General features: G+C 38.5%; 1 protein-coding gene across 1 annotated transcript in view; it reads right to left on the bottom strand.

Moving 5' to 3' along the window:
* Window positions 1–21,764, bottom strand: part of LOC110173772 (potassium voltage-gated channel subfamily D member 3-like) — a 155,589-nt gene that overhangs the window by 12,307 nt on the left and 121,518 nt on the right. The window contains exons 2-3 of the mRNA XM_020939782.2: window positions 14,021–14,183; window positions 1,962–2,063 (exon numbers count right to left, since the gene is read on the bottom strand). Of these exons, the coding sequence (XP_020795441.1) occupies window positions 1,962–2,063; window positions 14,021–14,183 (265 nt within the window). The remainder of the gene's footprint in view (window positions 1–1,961; window positions 2,064–14,020; window positions 14,184–21,764) is intronic.

The raw sequence follows: 21,764 nt of genomic DNA, 5'->3' as shown, positions 1-21,764 counted from the left end.
AAAACGTCGTCATCATCTCTTGCTTTCTTACCGATGCCCCCTGGTGGTCACAACAGTTTTAAGCCACACAACTATCTCTCCCCAAAACAATGTCAATATGTTGTTTTCAGAAAATATAGCATTATCAAAACAATAAAAGGTAACATGGTGATCTGAATATGTGTTAGCACTTAATACCACATAGAAGTGTAATACCGACAAAGGGCCAATATTGCATAAAATGGACTCTTGTGAGCTTTTTGCCTTGTTATAATGTTGTTATCTCGTGAAAAACACACCAGCTGTGTTTTGTTTCGTTTACACATGTTTGAGCAACTCTTTATTATTAGTCTGTCTATATCTCCAAAGCTTAAAAATGTGTGAATGAAGCAAAACAAAACTCCAGGTATGTCCATGATGAGGAAACAACGTTATAACGTACAGAAGATCAGATAATAGTGTAATAGAGGCCCTTTAATGTGATATGATGGTGTATGACAAGAGCGTAGGAGTAGTTAAATCGTGTTTTAAATTTACTCATCTAACATATTTCTCAAAAGCACTTCTTTTTTAGTTAGAATATTCCAAATATTATGCACTACCAAACTGTGATGGTGTGATACAGAAGTGTGGGTGTTAGGCGGCTGTGGTGTGGTAGTCGATTTAAAGCTCTGTGGGGTCTCATTATTTAAGCTGGAGTCAAAACCACCTGCTGCTGTAAACATTTAATTAACAATAAAACTACACAAGACTGCAGAGGAGACAGCCCTGATCCTGGGCACAACTGATTTAAGCACGGGCTCTGTCGGGCTATAAGAGCTCTTCTCAAGTTTAAAGGGCCTCATATTAAACTATTTTCTGATCTATGTTTTAATGTTTCCTCATCAAAAACAAAAACTGGAGTTGTGTTATATTCCATTCACACGTTTAACACAAATCCTGCATATCCAGAGTTCTTCTCTCAAACTGAAAACACTCTGTTCCACCTTGTGATGTCATGTGGTGATACAGGAAGTGCTCCACTGTGTTTTTAAACTTCATACGCCTTCACTAGAATCATTTGGAAGATTTCAGCCCTTAAATTTCCAATCTCTACTGAATTTATGGTAAAAGGAGCTGTTAACTTGAAAACTACAGCTTCGTGACATCACAAGGTGAGACAGAGCATTTTGAGTTTTGGAAATGTACACAGACTAATAATAAAGGATTACTCAAACATGTGTGAATGGAACAAAACATAACTCTGGCTATACTTTTGATGAGGAAACAATATAGTAACAGATCAGAAAACAAAGCAATATAGGCGCTTTAAATAGATTTTAGGGGAATTGATCTCACTTAATTTCAATATATTACACATCAATCCACAATTAATTTTGAAAAGGTGAGTTTATTTATTACTTTAATTTATTGGCTTTTTGATTTTAATCCTGTTTTTGATGCGGTAACAACATTATAACATGTCTTAAAACTCACAAGAGTCCATTTAGTTTAATACTGAACCACACACTAATTGGTAGATGTCGTATCTTTTTTGACAATTAAAACAAACAAACAATTAAAACATTTAAGATAGGTGCTTTAAATAGATTTTAGGGGAATTGATCTCACTTAATTTCAGCATATTACACATCAATCCACAACAATTTTTCAAAAGGTGAATTGTTTCTTTCATTTATTGGCTCTTTTTGGTTTTAATCGTAATATTGCCTTAGTTTTTCTGGTAGTAATTGCTGTACAGTGTTTGAAAGTGACTGGTTTATTCAACTGCATTCAAAAAATAGTTTTGTCAAATTCCTTCATCAACTAAACCAAGATAGTGTCTTCTCTAAAATTCACTCTAAACTCATTTTCACCAGCAAGCATGTCCAATCTTTCCCTTTTAATATGCTTCTGTCTTCTAAAACGACTTCTTCTTCTACCCACCCACACTTCTAGTTATGTGGGTGGGGTCAGGGATCAAAGGTCAGGGGTCAGCTCACCGTCAGCTCCAGCAGTTCGTTCAGCAGACCGTTACGCTTGCTCTGGAGGAAGGCATTGGCGTTTCCAGACTTGGCAATTCTGATCCTGGTCTGTCTGGTTTTCTGAACGTGGGAAAAGAGAGACAAGATGTGAGCATGAAGAAGAAGGTCAAAAGAACACGGCTAAGATCGTATTTAATGGTCAGAAACTTGTAAGACATCAATACTACAGTGATACAGTGCTAAGTAAGTGCTGTCTGTTTTTTAAAGGTCTTGTATTGTGCTAAATTTACTCATGTAAGAATGTTGTTGTTGTTACCTCCTCAAAAACATGGAGTTGTGTTTTGTTTCATTCACACGTGTTTGAGTAACACTTTTTTATTAGTCTGTCTACATCTCTAAAGCTCAAAATGCTCTGTTCCACCTTGTGATGTCAAGTAGTGGTAGTTTTCAAGATACCTTTTACCTTTAGTTCAGTAGATTTGCAATTCCAGAACAGAAATTATCTAAATTAATTTCTGGAAAGTGTACGGAGATTAAAAACATAGCGGAGCACTTATTGTATTACCACGTGGCACCACAGGGTTGAACAGAGTGTTTCAAATTTGAGAGAAAAACTCAGCCAAAATTTGTGCATATGATAAAGAAACAAAACACAACTCCAGGTATGTTTTTGAAGAATAAACCAAGCAATATTATAACACAGATCAGAAAATTACATAATATGGCTAGAAAGAATAAATGCGGTTAAATGATGGGCAATATAAAAAGAAAAGTTATTGGGATCTAGTTCGCAATGTCGATATTATTGTGATGCATGTTTTGATTTGAGGTGCAAAATGTATTGTTTCGTTTAGGGTCTGTCGCTTGCTTGTCTCCTTTTTGCCCGGAATATTCCACAGAATGGTTTTAAACTTCTGCACTTTTTTTTTTTTTTTTTTTTTAAACTAAGAACAGCTTTAAACTTTACTATTTTTTATTGGAGACAAGCATATTTGTCAAGATATTTTTGAACACCATAATTAAATAAATGCTACAAGTTCAAGGCCATTCTGTGGAACATTCTAGACAAAGCTTTAACATCTCAGTGGCAATGCGCAAAGGGCAGACCATTTATCAGAAAAGCTACGTACTGCACCTTATAAATTGCATTATTAGGTCAGCTGACTCTTTTGAAAGTTCACAGCTCAAAGTAATTGGTTAATTCCACCTGTCACTCACGCAAATGTCATAAAGAAGACTGACCAATCCTAGGAAGAGGAAGAGGAGGAGCAAAGATGTGATGAAAACAGAACAACACAGGAAATATAAGCTTCTCTCCAAACTATATCGCCCATTCCAAAGTTACTGAGAAAAACAAACGTTTGCAAGAGTCTATATGTTTCGTCAGAGTTCAATTTTCTTTTGTTATGGACCCTGGACAACCGAGAGATTACACATTATACTATACTATATTTTACTGAGAATGGAGCTCAGTCACTAACTAAATAAAACACTGCACAGAAAGTTCAAGAGCAAAAATTGAAAAATGTCTTTTGTTTGGGCAGTATAGGTGATGAGTTAGAAATAAAAGATTACTGATGTCACCTAACTGTTAAGAAAAGGGGGAAAAAATCAATTACTATCTAAAGCTTTTGTCTGGGAAACACACTTTTTCAGCATTTTACAAAGATGTGAATCTGGTCATCTCTGGTCATCTCCCTGAGTTCAGATGGGAGTGATTGATAGGTGGATTAATTAGGGACATGCAGTAAGATTTCCACAAATAGATTTCCACAAAATCAGTGAACGAAACACTAAACTCTACTAATCTGAGGTGAGATGAATTAGATTTCATTTCTAAATTATATGTGACCAGTGAGCTCCATTGTTTAGTTCTGTCTTGAGATGGAACAGAGGATGAGGGGACCAGACTGATAACCATCCATACAAATATTTCATTCTGGATTTGAGAGGCAATCGTAATGCTATTAAACTGTTTTTTTCTTCAGAGATTTTTCCTGCAATTAGTTAAATAAATATAGGGTGCATTATAACATCCTTTGAGACAGATTTGATGTACTTATCTCCCATTTACAATTCAAAAACACGGAGCTTACTCATTTGCTTTCACTGTTAATGGGCTCTTGATTTGAGTGTTTGAATGTAACGCACCTGCATCTCTGCCACACAGCTTTTATTTGAGAGAATGTACGACAACATTGATCCCACTTAAAATGCTTTGGATAGACCATCTGTTTCAAGTCATTGCGTGCCCTTCTCTAAATGTCATCCATTTCCAAAAGAATATAAGCTCACAATATGAATTGGCACAGCAAGTTATTATTTTTATATACAGCTGATAATATTTTGGGGATATTTTGTGGCTGTATCTTTTTATTTTTTTGTCGCAGTCGAGTTATATTGTGTAAGCAGTATTAGGGAAGAAATGGGACAGCTGTGTGCATCTAATTATGAAGCTTTTCCCCTCAGAGAATCAGGAAGTGCGTTGTGCGATATTTGACAAAGCAAAGGGTGGCAAATTTGAGAATGTGGCTATGAAATATAAGTGGCAAGGTAGCTGATCATGTGGTCTCTGTCCTGTGACACACCATAGAGGTCAGGGGTGAACCAGCTCACTTCTTCCTGAGCAGGTCTAACGCAGGGTTCTTTCTCGTGAGCCATATCTGTTTGTTTGTATATTTTAATCTTATTTTTTTTTTAAACTCATGTGTAATTTTTGTAAATATAATTTTAAGGATCTTAACAGTCCAGATCGGAGGTACGCTTTTAACTTTTATCTTACTGTTTAATTTTGATTGATATATTTTATGTTAACAGCACTGTGTTCACAGGCTCAGTGCTGGTTGCCGTTTTCGTTTTTAGTCTGAGTTACTACTGTCAGTCTATCATAGCTCTGCTGTGGGTTAAGTCTGGAGGTGGCTGGGTGTGGAGGGGGCTCACTTTATTTATAGTTATTGGTGGTGGTGGTACTTCTAATTGGGTGTGACGGTTTTCTTTGCATTAATCTTGTTTGTTTTTCACTTATAGCATGTCTCCTTCACCCCAGCTTTAGGGTGGAGCCTCACCCCTGCAGTAGCATCCTCACCTGTCTCATAAAGCAACTTTAATATTTTGTTTTGTAAATAAAAGCTGCCATATGGCTGTTAGACCCACACACTGACTAGCTCGCTGTGTTATTAAAGCTACCTTTGGATCCTCTAGGTCACAGGTGTCAAACATGCGGCCCGGGGGCCAGATCCGGCCCTCCAAGACCTTTAATCTGGCCCTCGGCTGATTTTCTACTAAAATATTTTAATTATATTTTTATTAAAATATTGTTAATTTTCTGCAGTGCTGAGCATTGCAGCGTCTCCAGCGCCTCTGTACGTGGCCCCTCCCACCAGAGCAGCACAAATGAAGACTTGTCTCTTTCCAAACGCTCTTTAAGGACGATCGTTTTGACTGTTGACCATGACACCCTTATCAGAAAAATGTTAAAAATGAGAAAAGTGGACGCAGAGTGCAGGATTTACCAAGAAAAATTTACTTATTCCTATTTATACAAGTTAATGTTAAACAAGTTCATATTAAACCATTGTGTTGAAATTGTATTTTTCTTAAAGTTTCAGGTTGTTCATAACATTATTTTGTAAAAGAAAGAGTTCATCAATTAAAAAAGATGTCTGTAATAGATTTGTGTTTCTCTGCACAAATATTTGAACTTATTGTTATTTTTGGGGTTTATATGACATGAGTTTTCTGATCCGGCCCCTTTGGGATCAAAGTCGGTTGGATGCGGCCCCCGGACCAAAATGAGTTTGACACCCCTGCTCTAGGTGTTACATAAAAAGGTTATTTAACTTTTATACATAATTATTTGCTACATAATTCCATACATCTTACTTCATATATTTGATGTGTTCTGTATGCAAATGTAGAATGTAGTAAACATGTAAAAAAAAAATATCATTGAATGAGAGAATGAGTCCAAACTTTTGACTGTTAGTGTATTTCTTATTATTAATCAGTGACGCATAATAAGAGAGTTGAATCCAGTCTGGAAAGTGTCTTAAAGCATGGAATATTAGTTAATTACAGAGCCAATTGCAATTAGAGAAGACTTGCGGAGGAGATGGAGACTTCTTCATTAGTGATTGATACTGGTCCAAAGTTATGACACCAACGATTTGCTATTTGTGATGGTTTTAAATGAATGTAATGTGGGACTAATTTATTCCCATTAAAATAACCGCTTAACAATTTGGCCCAATTGTGTTTAGGTCTAAAGCCTAATTCATGGTTGTGCTTCAAATCATCAGCGTCACGACATAGGCTACGTTCAGACTGCAGGGCTTAATGCTCAATTCCGATTTTTTTGTGAAATCCGATGTTTTTGCGAAGTCGTTCACATTTCCAATTAAATGCGACTTGTCTGTGACTTCAGTGTGAACGGTAAACGGCCCGAAAGTGTCCCGCATGTGCACTGGAGGACATGATGACGTCAACCCCATGCGTCAACCGCAGCGAGCGTGCTCTGTGTTTACGGAAGTTGTCCAAATATGGTCGCGAGCATTGAGCACCTGGCGATTTTACAGTTCCGGTTTCCGCCTGCTTCAGCGCAGAATAGTGACGTTTGTCGCTTGTTAATGACGTATACGTCGGATGGATGCGCGTTGGCCATTCAGACTGAAGTCGCATGTCAAAAGATCGGATATGTATCGGATTCAGGACCACATATCCATGTGGCCTGGGTCGCATTTGAAAAATTCGGATCTGTGCCGTTCAGTCATTAAAAGATCGGATACAGGTCACATAGAAGCCAAAAAATCGTATTTGGGTAACTTCAGGCTGCAGTCTGAACGCAGCCATAAAGAGTCTGTGTTGCCGTGAACTAACTATGCTTCAAAACAATGCAGACAAATAAGGGCTGTGATTGGTCCACTCTACATCCGCTCTACATACATTTCTGGTACTCCGCTTTCATGCTTCATTTTGTATACATGAACGCCAGTTTTAAATCCTAGCCTCCTAGCGTTGTGGCGGTGAATTACTTCGGGGCGCATAGACTTCAACACAGATCCATAAATCAAAATCGAGGGCGACAAGGTCAAGACAGCAGTGTGCATTGAGTCGACGTAGAACTATAATTCACCCTTAAGCTTGCTGCCATTTTTGTAACATTTTGAAGAGATTAATTGGGTAACAACCTTTAAATCATTGTTATTAAAGGTGCGCTATGTAACTTTTCTTGTGGAGGGTCTGCCTACGTTTTGTAATTGCTTTGCTTGGAATATTGCACAGTATGGCATAAAACGTCACTTCAAGTATCTCTATGGAAACAAGCAGAAAATCACCAGACCAAGATATGTTTAGATCTATGTAGAGACTGGCCGGCTGACTGCATATGTGCTTTGAGCAATAAAAACACCCATAATTTCATGAATGGAAGATGGATAAGTTTAATGCCACACTGTGAAACATTTCATCTCCATGGAGACAAGAAGGTGGCAAACCCACTACCCGAATATTTACATGATGCACTTTTCACTACAGAACGAGCATATAAGTTAATATAAACCGTGAATAACATGGGGGAAAAAAACATCATGCTTGTCTGTAATACTTTATCATAATTTTGGTTTCAGCCTTTTAATACTGAGATCTGGGAACAGTAGGGCAATTGTGTTTTATGGGTCTGTCTAGCTCCTGGATGTGCCCTGGTGCTTCTCCAATGAGACAGCAGTCTGTGATGTGTAAAAGGTACCTTCTTCAGGCTCATATTAAAATGCTCCATATCCCAGAGTCTGCAGTCACTGATTTAATGTGAGGATTCAAAGAGTGGAGCTGCTAACCTTTGAAGAAGTTCATTAGCGTTAGCATTTACTGTCATCAAAACATCATGTGAAAGCTCAGGGAAAGAGAGAGAGAGCACGTCCTTTCTTTATTTATTGAAACTGTATTCTGTTCACATTCATACATTTCTGTAATTTAGCAGTGTGCGGTTCTGCTTTGAGGAAAAACACACTGGTTTATGCAGTAACAAAAGCCTCAGAAAACGTCGTAAATCAGCATTCATTGTTTTCACACATGCGGCGGGGCTGTCGTCTCTATTCTTGTATTCAGTCCAGAGCTTGAGTATTCACTAAATTCACTTAACACTTGAAACTCCATTAAGTCCCTTTGACACTGACGCCACACATTTCACTGCCAAACTCCTGTCTCCTCCTCTTCTTCACTCACAGCTGGTGTTGCCAGGCAACAGTTTGATGCTTGTCAAAATCAACAAATGACTGCTCATTAATTAATACACTTTCCAAATGCAGTACAGCATATTCAAACACAACTGCTTCTATTGTATTATATTATTTTACTGTATGTAAGGTAATTTCCAGACTATAAGCTGCTACTTTTTTCTCACACTTTGAACCCTGAGGCTAATAAAAGATGCGGCTAATATATGGACGGATTCTTTGTTTGGCACATTGTCCATTCATATATACGGTCTATGTTTTGGCAACACAGTGGATGTGAGGAGCCGCTGCTGTCTGTGCGGTTCACACATGGATCTAGGGTTCACTTGAAGTTGCTACTCTAGCTGGCAATATTGTCAGTGCACTCAAACAGTTTATCGCCGTGTGATAAAATAAGTTATGAAGCTAAATTAACATTAGTGAGGGGGATACCTTTTACCCGTATGTGTACATAACGAGAAGAAACAGTAGCCAAACATCCACTCATACCTTACTGATAGAAGTAGCCCCCGAGAGAGCCTGAAATCTGCAGATAACAAAACACTAACATGATACAGACAGGAGAGCAGTTCTTGCAGGAGTCATGTGCAGTAGAGCCCGGGAAAGACAGGGGTGAAGCGCAAAGGAAGATGCTCGTTTGATTGTGTTTTGAACAGTTATTTTGCGCTTCATGTACACACCCTCGACCCTCCTCATGGAAAACACATGAGGAAATGCAGATGATGCAGCTTTTAAGTTAACGGCGATTGATGTGGCTGTGGAAGAAGAAAACAGAGCTGCTGCTCGTGAACTCGGCATCAGTGAGTCAATGGTGAGATTTTGGCGGCGGCAGTGTGACAAACTGACTCATGTAAAAAGATGACAAAAGCTTTCAGAGGCGATAAAAGCAGACGGCCCGAACTTAAAAACATTCTTGAAGACATGGACACCTGCAGTTTATATTCAAGTGCGGCCAGAAAATACGGTACTATATTTTATTGTTACTTGTACATATACATTTATATAATTATTAGAGCCCGACCGATATGGATTTTGTTGTGGCCGATATGAAACCGATATAATGGGAGTTGGAGCTGCCGATAGCCGATATAATCGCCGATATATTTAGTGATGTAAAAATTCACTGTAAATCTTGAATTGATTAAAAAAACTTAGGTTTGGCTCTGGTGGATTTTAAATTGGGTTTATTTAGGCAACATTTATTGTTATTCTGCCTCTTTACATCATATTTACATACAGTAGATTGGCCTAATGGCATTTTTGCATCACATTCTAGCTACTAGTGATGGGTATTCCAGTTTTTTTTTTTTTTTTTTTTTTTTTGGAGAACCGGCTCTTTTGGCTCGGCTCACTAAAGCAGCTGGCTCTTTCGGCTCCCAAGCGATTCTTGAGATTGTTTTGTTGCAAGCAGGACTAAACCAGAACTGAACCAGGACTGAGTGTCGGGACTCGGTTTCTATATCTCTCCTTCACTTGAGCCCAAGATTAGTCCTGGTTTATTCATTTTTATGCTGAACTGCAGCCAAATATGCACTTTTTTTTTTTTTATCCTGTGCACACGCAGATTTCTGAAAGCTTCGTTTTCAGCCGCTGCTGCTGTCAAACTACGGGTCTGCATGCGGCATGAAGAGAAAAAGTGAGAAAAAGAGAAAACACGGCTCCCAATAAGAAGCAGGCTCCCGTTGTTCGCTCTAAGAGCCGCTTCGATCGCGACCGACCCATAACTCCTAGCTAGTAAACTATCGCTATTAGCCTTTAGCTGTAAAAACGTGCACACCACGGTAATTAATTATATGCATAAATGTGGATCATTCACACGTCTATTCACAGCTCATTTACATATCAATGCTGGTCCGGTAGCAAATATACGGCCAATGTAGTCACTTTACAATAGACCAATAGAAAACAGCCTGTTTATGTGTGGGAGCTACAGCAGCTAATCGCTAACAAAACCTAAACTAGCTTCAAAGTCGATGTATTTCCAACACTCACCGCTCACACAGGCTCCTCCTCACATCACAAGTCTGCACTAATAAAAGTCCTTTTAATCCAGACTCAAACCGATTGTCCGTAAAAAAGAATATAATCTCAGTGTTGCGCACCGCTGCGGGTGTAAACAAGAGCACGTGAGTGAAGTGACGTCACTCTGGTGGTGTGTTCAGGGACAGTACGGACACAGACACAGACAAATTACACCGCAGATAAATACTGATGCGGAGCCACATATTAGGACATTTATCTGTCTGTAAATTGGATTAAATGAGAGTCTAAGCTTTATAACGAGGTATAACATGCCCACGTGAAATATCGGCCCATATCAGCAAGCATATCGGCCGATAGCCGATATGTCTCCAGGTGCCCATATTGGCCGATAATATCGGCCAGCCGATATATCGGTCGGGCTCTAATAATTATACCTTATTGCACCAGTCTCTTGCTATTTCTAAATTTGAACTTATTACAATTTATGTTTTTGCTCTTTGTTATGATAATATATTGTGATATGTGAGTTAATGTGTCCAAATAATTTCTCTTGTGGAAAGTTTGTCTAAGTCTAATTCTAATTGTAAGTCTAAGATATAATACATGATACATTTTACTGAACCATGTCTTGTGTGGTTGAGATTTTTTTTCATTTTGAGAAAAAACTGACAAACTACCTCACACATTTTAGCCCATATTACTCTATTTTCATGATGTGTTATAATGTTGTTTCCTCATCATTCCAAATCTTCACTAAAATCATTTGGATCATTTCAGTCTTTTTATTGCCCATCTATACCAAACTAAAGATGTTAACTTGAAAACTACCCCTTCATGACATCACAAGGTGGAATGGAGCTTTGGAGATGTAGACAAAAAAAAAAAAGAAAACAAACAAAAAAAAAGCAGTGTTACTCAAAATGTGTGAATGAAACAAAACACAAGTCCAGGTATGTTTTTGAGGAGATAAACAGCATTATAACATGTCTTAACGCTCACAAGAGTAAATTTTGCGAAAATCTTCAATGATCACAGGTACAAATAGACCTAGACTAGAATATTTTTTTCTTTTTCTCCATTGCATTTATACCCAAGGTCCCCACATTTTTTTTTTTATAACCTGTCCTATTCTGTATGGCATAATAAAAGTTAATTTATTTGCTTACAGATTTTATGAATAGCCAAGTCTATAAAACTCACATTCTGAGGTTTTCATTTATTTATTTTTTTTCTTTTTCAAGTGGGTCCAGACTCCTCAATTAGCCATCAGCAGCTGCTCTCTAACTTAATACCGCTCTTATCTGGCCCCAGTGAAAGGTCAAGTCTGTGGGGAGGGGAAGCTGAGTGGAGAGCTACTGGGTACTGGCTATGAGAACATGTGTGTAAAGCTTCAGATAATGAGAATGAAATTTTTTTATTGAAAATTGGGTTGAAGGTTGGCCATTTTGTGCTTCAAATCTCTTAATTCCTAATTGAGGTTAAGCGTGAATGAATTTTTCACAATGATTCTACTTGAAGCACTGTAGTTTTAAATAACAAATACAAGTCATCATGCTCTATTACAGTGATTACAATGCTGAGTGAGACTAATAAAATAACTTTTTCATCAACTTAATGTGAACCCAAAGGTCTGTCGAGTGTGCTCCAGTCAGATGAGGGATTTAGTAAATACGTGTTTTTGTCATTCATTAACAAAATCTTTTTGTTAAATGTTTGTTAGTTACACCTTTGAAACCGTCTGATGTTTACTTTAAATTCAGTTCAATTATTTAATAGCAGTAGTAGCAGCAGCAACAGTAGCAGCAGTAGTAGTAGTAGCAGCTGTATAGTAGTAATAGTAGTAGTAGTAGTAGTAGTGTAGTAGTAGTAGTAGTAGTAGTAGTAGTAGTGGCAGTAGTAGTAGTAGTAGTAGTAGTAGTAGTAGAAGTAGTAGTAGTAGTAGTAATAGTAGTCGTAGTAGCAGCAATATTAGTAGTAGTAGTAGTGGTAGTAGTAGTAGCAGTAGCAGCAATAGTAGTAGTAGTAGAAGTAGTAGTAGTAGCAGTAGTAGTAGCAGCAGTAGTAATAGTAGTAGTAGTAGTAGAAGCAGCAGCGGCAGCAGCAGCAGCAGCAGTAGTGATAGTACTAGTAGTAGTAGTAGTAGTAGTGGCAGTAGCAGCAGCAGTAGTAGTAGCAGTAGCAGTAGCAGTAGGAGTAGCAGTAGTGGCAGTAGCAGCAGTTGCAGTAGTAGTTGCAATAGCGGCAGTAGTGGCAGCAAACTTGTAGACTTGCCTTTTTTCTCACTGGTGCTAAACGGTGGCTAACAGTGCTGAGGCTGTTTGTGAACGCTGCTCTATCACACAAACATATACATTTTTTGGTATCACTTTATAATATCTACCCCTTAATTAGCCTTAAAAAAGCCTCAACAAACAATCGAAAATTATTAAATAGTTAAGAATGACAACTTAACAACTAATACCATAATTCTCAACACGTTAGTAGTAGTAGTTACGTTAAGTAGTTAAGCAAAAACATGAAACAATCTTAAAGGCACATTGTGTAACTTTTCTGGTGGAGGTTCTGTCAGTGGTTTTCTCCATCCATATTGCTTTGTATGGAATGTTTCATACTATGGTATTAAACCTTTCTATATTCACGGAGACCCAAGCAGACCAACTTACAGGTCAGATCCCAGAATCCACAGGTCAGAATGTCTGTTTTTCTAGGGATTTTTGAGCTATAAAACCACCTGTAATTGAATAAATGTAAGTTAGATCTGTTTAAAGTCATACTGTGGAACATTCCAGGCACAGCAATTACATATCCATAGAAACAAAGAGGTGACAGACCCCCAACCCAAGAAAGCTACATAGTGCATCTTTAATTTGGATCTTCACTACCTAAACCCAGCACCTGCTGCCATCATGAATCCGTGCTAGTGCAGCCTCTGAGTGAAATGGAGCTCAACAGTGACCGCCCACCCCCTGGTACTGGAAGAAAATTTCCAATTAATTTTATAATTTAATGTTCCAAAAAAATTAAAGTTTAAAAGCTTGCTCAGCTATGTGGTAACTAATGAACCCAAGACTCATGATTTTATTAAAAATCTATTTCTCAAACTTTATAAACCACTAAGTTCTAGAAACATTTTGCTGAATCTTGCATTATAAATGTGCTCTTTGGGCTTGAAAAACTTATAAAACCTCTATGTAAAAGTTTAGGCACAACCAAGTTCAGCTGTGATTGTAACGCAATCTACATACAGTTTCTTTAAAGATTTAAATAGTTGAAAATACTGTTCCACCTTGTGACATCATGTGGCAATTCAGGAAGTGCTCCATTTTGTTTTTAAACTCCATAAACCTTCACTAGAGTCATTTAGATAATTTCAGCCCTGGAATTGTCAATCTCTGCTGAACAAAAGATAAAAGTTAAAACTTCTTCAGGACATCATGCAAAAAATATATCTAGGTAAGTTAAAATGACTTAAATTAACAACCTTTTACCTGAGTATTTTTTATTATTTGAGTAGATTCAGCTTGATGTGTAAAATCATCTACCAATGGAACAAATGTGTTTTTCTTAATTCAAGCAACTTTAGATTTGATTTCTTATTTTAAGTGCAAAGAGTTGTTGTTTTTCTTATCTTAAGTGTAACAGGATGTATTTTCATAGTTCCAGTGGTCAATCATTTTACTTGTTAGGTGAAATTTACTCAAATCATGATAAACTTTCTTATTTCAAGTCATCTTAACTTGGCTAGATTTTAGGTTTTGCAGTGCAAGGTGGAACATTTTGAGCGTACTGTCTGGTTGTACTTCTTTCATGGCAGCAGATGATGTTGTCACAGTATGACTAAGTATTGAAGCAAAGCACCTGTACCTTCTGAGCACGGCGCTTATCTGCCCGCTGGTTCTGGTGGTAGATGCGGCTGAAGTTGGACACGATGACGGGCACAGGGAGAGCAATCACCAGGACCCCACTGAGAGAGCAGATGGAGCCGAAGATCTTCCCCGCGATCGTCTTGGGAACCATGTCTCCATACCTGAACAAAGAGAGGTGAGGTAACAACGATTAGTAATTGTTGATATATTGGTTTCAGGATCTATATCGTTCAATATCGATATTCGTTTCAATATCAGACTTGTCTTTTTCAACAGACTCAAGAGCGAAAATTGTAACAGAAGAGTGTTGTATGGCTGCATGTATACACAAACTAATTTTATGTTTAAAATTAAGTTTTTCATGTTTTTAAGCAAGTAAAAATCTCAAGCCAAGGTTCAACCATCTCAATTTGCCCAGTAGCACCCACTGAGCTTTATGACAGATTTTTATTTGTAGCCCTATATTACCCAGCAATTTTATTTTTTGTTGCCCAACCACATGCTGAGAATTTAAGACCCAGTTGTTAACATGGTCACTATCAGCACATCTTTATGATAATTGGGATGTCAAATGAAATGGCAGCTTTGGTTCCTGCCTCAGTCCAGCGTCTGTGCCGTGTTATTCAGATGTGGCTCATTTGATTTCACGGTGCGTGGAAGTACATCAGGTGGGCAAAGGGGAGTCAGAGCTGCTCAAATTGTCAATATGTCTTTCTATGGTAGAATGTTCATTAGTTATGGTGACATGGTGACACAATGTACACATTAGCTACCAAAAAAGTGTTTAGATCAGGGGTCTCAAACTCTGCATATGCATATATAAGATATAATATATTTTTATAGGCTACTATTGATCATAATTATTATAATACTATGTTATAATCATAATACTATATTATTGTATATATAATGCAAGACAGAGGCCATCATGAGGTTAAGAAAATAATATGCTAATTAATAAAAGTAATATTCATGATTTATTACAGGCTTTTAAGCAGTATTCTAAATCCTTATGTGTCTCTGTGTTATATTCAGTTCAGACATATTTTCAGTCAGAGCACCAGTGTCAATCTTTACTTCTACAAAGACACTTAGGCAACAAACCTTTAACCTTTGAGTAGATATTAAGTAATACAGTGTGATGGTAAACTACTTTCTCCCTCTCTCTCCCCATCTACTGTAGCTTTAGCTCAGGAAGCTGCTTCTCTGGACTGTCAGTCACTCTTGCCTGTTCTAAAGCTTCTTTTGACACAGTACACATGTGTTCTGTTTGTTTCTTGGTTGGAGTAAGTTTGAAAGTCCATGTAGAAGCGCCGTCTGCCCCTCTCATTCTGTCCTGCTATTTGTTTTTTGCCACTGCTGCCCTGGCAGCAGGAAAGTAGCTGAATTTGCACTACAGCCAATAATATATTATGGGAACTGTAGTTCAAATCTTATGCATTTATGCATTTTATTGGTGGGCCACCATCAACAAAAATTTTAAATTGTCCTGTGGGACAGTAGAAATTATCTTCGGTGCCTCATTTGGCCAGTGGGGCCGCAAGTTTGTGACCCCTGGTTTAGATGACTGAAAACTCAATAAAAAAAATACAAAAAGGAAGAATGGAAGAATCACCTGCTTGTCTCCCTGGAGATAGATACGTTTAATGCCATAGTGTGGAACATCCCAACTGAGCAATAATCTTTCCATGCAGACGAGCAAAAAAGTATTCACCAAACATGTTTTATCTATTAATATGTCATTTTGGAAGTGCACCTGATAGGATATTGTGTATGAATCTTTGTACTGTTTAACTAGTGAAGAGTCTATTCTTGAATACCAGCTCCAATGATCCCCTGGCTTGAAAGTCCCAGCTCAAGTGTCCCATTCTCCCCTTCATAATCCTTATTTACAAATTTTCTGAACACGTTTTTCATTCAAGTGAAGTGGAGTATGTTTCAATATGACATTAAATTTGTCTAATCTGTCCATCTCCATGGAACTTTGCATAATATGTGTTGTTCAAGAGGTAATATATAATATTTAATATATAATATATAAAAAAATAAAACACACACACACACGCGTGCACACACACACTTTTGCAAGCATCAACTTGTAAGGGTACTCCAACAGTGTCTTCTCCCTCAACTATGGAGACTATCTGACTGTTTTTGGTAGCCATGTTTTTTAGACTTTTGGGTCTACTGCAGTCATCTTCTTCAGACTGGCTCCTTCTTTCTCCGTTGTGAACAGACTCCTTATTGAAAGCCTTGCCTTCTCTTGGGAGGTCAGAGGATATTCAATTCAATCCAACTTCTGTTTCTTCTGGAGATTCCGGAGATTCCCGTAGGCTGCAAGCATTTGTAGAAAACACCATAATCTCTGTATCTCGAGCGGTCTTTGGTGGACTTCTCAGATCCGCAAAATAAAACCTCACCTGGAGATTTAGTGATACATTTGTTGGTGTTGCTACCACTAGTAGATTCAGTTAAGATGGAAGGACTTGCTATGAAAACAATGTTGTCCTGCAAATCCCATTTTTTGCCATCTGATAGCTGACTGGTTTAGGAACTTCTAAGTCCATCTCAGCAATTTCTTGGTTGACCTATTGTTGCGATGGTTCAAACTCAGCCTCAGTGACACGCATTAACTCATGAGCCTTCTTCGTGTAGTTGTCACCATCAGGTAAAAGCTCCATGGTGATAAATGGGTGATCGAGAGTTTGCAATGGCATGATCCTCTCCTCCGCGTCCAGTTTAAAGATTTTACTGAGCAGGTTGTGAAACTGTCCATATCTTTCTCCTCCTGATGGGAAACAAACCTTCTAGAACCTTTGATAAGCTGCTCCAGGTTTGTCACTGAAGGCTTGTGAAGTGGCATTTTAGGATTCATCCCAGTGGTCTCCCTAAAGTCCTGCAGAGTTTTCAGTCTCCACTTGGAGTTTTCCAGAACAAAGTACTTTGACGTGTACAAAGCCGCATTCAGAAGCTTCTCTGATGGAACCCCAATGAAATACACAATCTTGCTCAGGAAGTCAAACTCAGAAGAAGCAATGAAATCTGTGCTACAGACAAACCAGTGAAGGAGACAGCAAGCCAGACCCCACATGTCAACAGCCTCCCAAAGTGAAAGACCCAAAGTTACTTCTGGAGCACGGTACGAAATTGGCCGCATCAGCTGTCCAGTTAGTACTTGTCCTGAGTACATAGCCAATCCAAAGTCTATTAACTTAACTTTGAATGGCCTCTCCTTTTGGTTGACCAGTATAATGTTATCTGGTTTAATGTCTGTGTGCATTACACCAACACAGCGTAGACAGCGAAGAGCTATCAAGAGCTGCTTCGCCATTGGTCGTATTTGGCTCGGCGTGAAACTCCTCATCCTTTGCCAGAGATTGTACACACTTACATCTAGCATCTCAAATGCAAGACACCCACAGCCATCATAGTCAAAACAGTCAACCAGTTTGACCAGATTGAAGCTGTCTGGGTGTAGCTCCTCCTTAATGTAACTCAACATCTCCAACTCCCTGTGGAAATTTCTGGAGAATGTTCCATCATCTTTGAGGCATTTTAAAGTGACAAGTTCCCCTGTCACTTGCTCACGGCACTTGGTAACAGTACCGTACCCGCCCTCTCTGATGATTCCCAAAACCTCGTATTTGGTTTTGGGGTTGGTTTGCCGGAAACCGGTGAAGTTCATTGCCAAAGACATGTTGCGATAGTGGTGATTCATGAGCTCTGCTTGAGTGTGTGCGTTCACTGGCTGCATCTGGGTTGAAATAGCCTTTAAATACTGTGTGTTTCTAGAACAGGACTGAAAACTCCATGGCAAGGATGATTCCAAAATGGAGTCACGTAACCACATTCTATCCGTTTATGCATATGGAATGAAATGATTAACAAAAATGCAAAAGTAGAGCAAATGTAGAGCGGACCAATCACAGCCCTTACTGTCTGCGTTGCTTCCCCTTGTTGTCTGTGTAGTTTCAAAGCATAATTAGAACATTTTGAAGGTGCACATCGGTCGACACAAATGCACTGCAGAGGGGGTTCACGGTGACTCAGACAATTTTATTTAATTTTTTAATGTATATAGATTATCTAACTTAGTTAACCCTAATCCTTCCCCTATGAGGAGAGGTGGAGCTGGTTGTGGTACTAGAAGTTGTGATTACAAATAATAAAAGAATCCAGCACAACTTCAATCATTGCAAAAAGTTAATTTTTTATATGCAGTGTAATAAATTTTGCATGAAGAAGACCACACAGCCATAACATTAATAATACATTTTTTGTAAGGATTGATTCTTTCTGTTTCTTGTTTAAATTTTGTTGTGTTCCTCCCGTTCATCCAGTGCATCTGTCTGTACACTGACGTGTGACTTCTACTGCTCCTTTTTCCTGTTCAGAGGCTGTGATTACACACGAGTGACAGGAAAGGGAAATGGTCACATTTATTCAGCTCTTTTCTACCTCAAAAACTTCACAAGGAACCCCCTGTCACACACAGATTTAAACACCAGTGTATGCAGACACTGGAGGCAAGGCGTGTCTCCCCCAAGGACACAGCAACAATATCAACAACAATATGCATATGAAAAAGAGGTGGAACTGAACCACCAACCTGTGAGTCCAGTAGTCAAATTAATCAAATTGATCATGACAAAACAGGTGTAGGGCTAGGTTTGATGAAAAACAAGACTTTTTTTTTTTTTTTAAATAAAGAGTTTCTTCAGTAAATGCTTCAATTCCAGAAGGATAATTTTCAACTTCCACACATTTCCTGACATGGATCAAAGCGCTTTAGTTCTGTCTGCTCTGAGTTTCCTCTCCAGTGATCTCCAGGGAAACTGTGACAGGTGAGTCCTCTGCACTACTGACCACTGCTGACCGCTCATACCTCCACTCAGCCCCTCCGCTCAGCCTCTCCACTTTTATTACACCTGTTTGGCTCAGAGCTCTTGGAGAACAGGCTCAGGACCAATCTAATGACTAAACAGACTAAAACTCTTCTGATTGTTAAAGGTGCACTGTGTAACTTGGTTGATTGTATGGGTATGTCATTGCTCCACCTGGAATATTCCATAGTATGACATTAAACCTTACATTTATTCAATTACAGGTGGTTTTATAGCTCAAAAAATGCATAGAAAAATAATCATTCTGACTGTGAGCGGGTTTAATGCTATACTGTGAAACATTCCAGCCACAGCAATAACATATCCATAAAGAAAAGTATGTGACTGACCCTCCACCTGATACACAATGCACCTTTAACTGTGAACTGCAATTCAAAAGGGATGCATTCAGAAATTTCTACACATAAGACGACTTCAAGATTTATGTATTTTCTTTGACTGAGGCTGGGTTTCAAAGGTTGATGTAATGGTTAAAGTTAGAGAAATTGTGATTTTCATTGTCATCAAAGACTAAGAGAACACCTTTTTCAATACTTGTCGCAAAAGAAAAAATTTGCAGGATCAGCAATTCAAAACTTCTGTGAAAAATTAAGAAAGAAAATATTTATTTAAAATCGTGAAATATTACGTACAAGTATAGTATAGTACAACAGTATAGTATAGATCCACCCCCTTCGAAGTAGCTCGCCAAGTGCTTTCTGAATTCTATGTATTGTGGATAAGAAGTAAAATTTGATAAATTACCTTTGTTAATGTATCATTTTGATGCCTAACTTGGTGCACAGATAAATGGATAATGGTTTATGTTTTCATACGCATACAACTGTTCCCCTTCTAAGGCTTGCAATGGCTTTTATATGTGTTTAGTTTCTTTGCAACTGCTGAAATTGGTAGCTCTCTGGCATTTTTGTTCTGTAAAGGTAGCTCACTGCAGAAAAAAGGTTGGAGATCCCTGATATAAATTGTTCACTGTGATATTACCTGTATCTTATAGAATGGAATGAAGCAGTAAATCAACTTTTTATTTGCTACTAATTTAAAGAAGAGCATTGTCTACTGTTCATAGTCCTTTTTTGGCAATATTACTGTATACTGGGTCACTGCAATTTCAAGTACAACATGGCATCACACAGAACTGTCCTGATTAAAGTCAGTTGTTTCTGATCACAAACACTTGGCTGCAGGCATGGAGTTTGAAGTCACACTGTTCCTCATAGATCCAGACCCTGCCCCTCCTCCCCTCTCCTTCTTTTCTTCAGTCCTCCATACTTCCCGGTTTAGCAGCTCTATTTGAATGTGGCTGTGGCAGAGTTTAGGTGTTTAGTTCCACTTCAAAGGTGATTCTGTTAACTTGAAAACTACAACTACATGACATCACAAGGTGGAATAGAGCATTTTGAGCTTTGGTAGATAGACTAATAAACCAGGATTACTCAAATATGTGTGAATGCAACAAAACACAACTCCAGGTAGGACCTTTAAAGCAGGTATTTTATTGAATTGGAAGGTAGACTTAATGATTCCAACCCCTATTTAACACATTGCATGATTTTTTCAATAAGACAAAATGAAATCCATTGTTCATTTTCCCCTCAGTGTGTTGAAAAGAAACTGGACTGTATAATTTGCAAACATTTGTCAAAAACACTTTTTACAGCAATGGCCTTCAATCACCTAATAAAAGTTTTTTCCCGTTGTCTGAAAAGTTGCATCAGTTTTGTGCTTATTTTAATACACAGAATGGATTTGACCAGTGGTTTGTTGTGACAGAAAACTAGTGTCAAACTATTATATTAATATTTTTACAATTCAATTTTCCAGAATCAAGGATCAAGTCAAAGAAAGCACTATTCGACACAGCGGGATGCGTCTCTACAGGTAGCTGGGAGAGTGATGTGAAAAATGAGGAGTCATATCGTGAGGAATTTTAATTTTTAATCTGGTTAAAGGGGAGGTCTGAATTCATTATAGAAAGGTTGTAAAGGTAAGGCTGCGAGAGGCTGCACTGGATTAAGGCTTTGTCTGAAAAATGCAGGGTTTGTGGTTCGATTCTTGGCAGCTAAAGATACTTTGCAACCTATTCCATCAACATTTCTTGGGGATGTGATGCTAACTAAAGGCATTGCTCTGTCTAATTCATTTTAAACAGTTTGCAGTGATCGAAACTTAGTCCTCATTTACTTATGGAGCCCATCCCTATTATTCACCACAATGATTATATAAGGCTACGTTTATTATGATGACGTCTGAACAGAAGATGCAAAAGTGGCGTTGTGTCTTCACTTTTTGTTCTGCGTTTAGACGAGCGTTTTCGGGAGGAAATCTGCGTGCATATGGTGACGCCAAAGTGTGTTGCATTTGATTGGGTATGTGTGCCAGGTTTCTGTATACTGTATGTATGTGACGTAAACATGTACACAACGTGAGCAGATCTGACCAGAGTTTTGCGTCTTGGGCAGTGTAGACGGAAACGCTACGGCAGAGCGTATTCAACTTTTCCACTCTGGAGGGTGGTTTCAGATTTTTGTGTTTTTAAGCTCCAAAAACACTGTCACCGTCTAAACCAGGGGTCTCAGACTCGCGGCCCGGGGGCCAACTGCGGCCCGCGGGAAGGATTTTTTGCAGCCCTCCACTTGATTCCAAAGAATAATGTCAGTGCGGCCCGCGGTAGATGTACGCGCAATCCCACCCCCCTAACGCGGGCCGCACTGACAGATGAAGCTGCAATCGGTGCCCATGCAGATTCACAACAGATTATTAACGCAGTTTACATCCCAAACTCAATTTACAGCAGTTGTGAAGCAACAAGTCTAAGTGGATCTGTTAATACAAGTACAC

The sequence above is a fragment of the Boleophthalmus pectinirostris genome, unplaced genomic scaffold, assembly GCF_026225935.1.
Source record: "Boleophthalmus pectinirostris isolate CB_2022bp ecotype Guang Dong unplaced genomic scaffold, ASM2622593v1 HiC_scaffold_3, whole genome shotgun sequence".
In the NCBI taxonomy this organism is placed as follows: domain Eukaryota; kingdom Metazoa; phylum Chordata; class Actinopteri; order Gobiiformes; family Gobiidae; genus Boleophthalmus; species Boleophthalmus pectinirostris.
The sequence above is the reverse complement of the archived record's forward strand: the minus strand, read 5'-3'. Positions and strand labels throughout refer to the sequence as shown.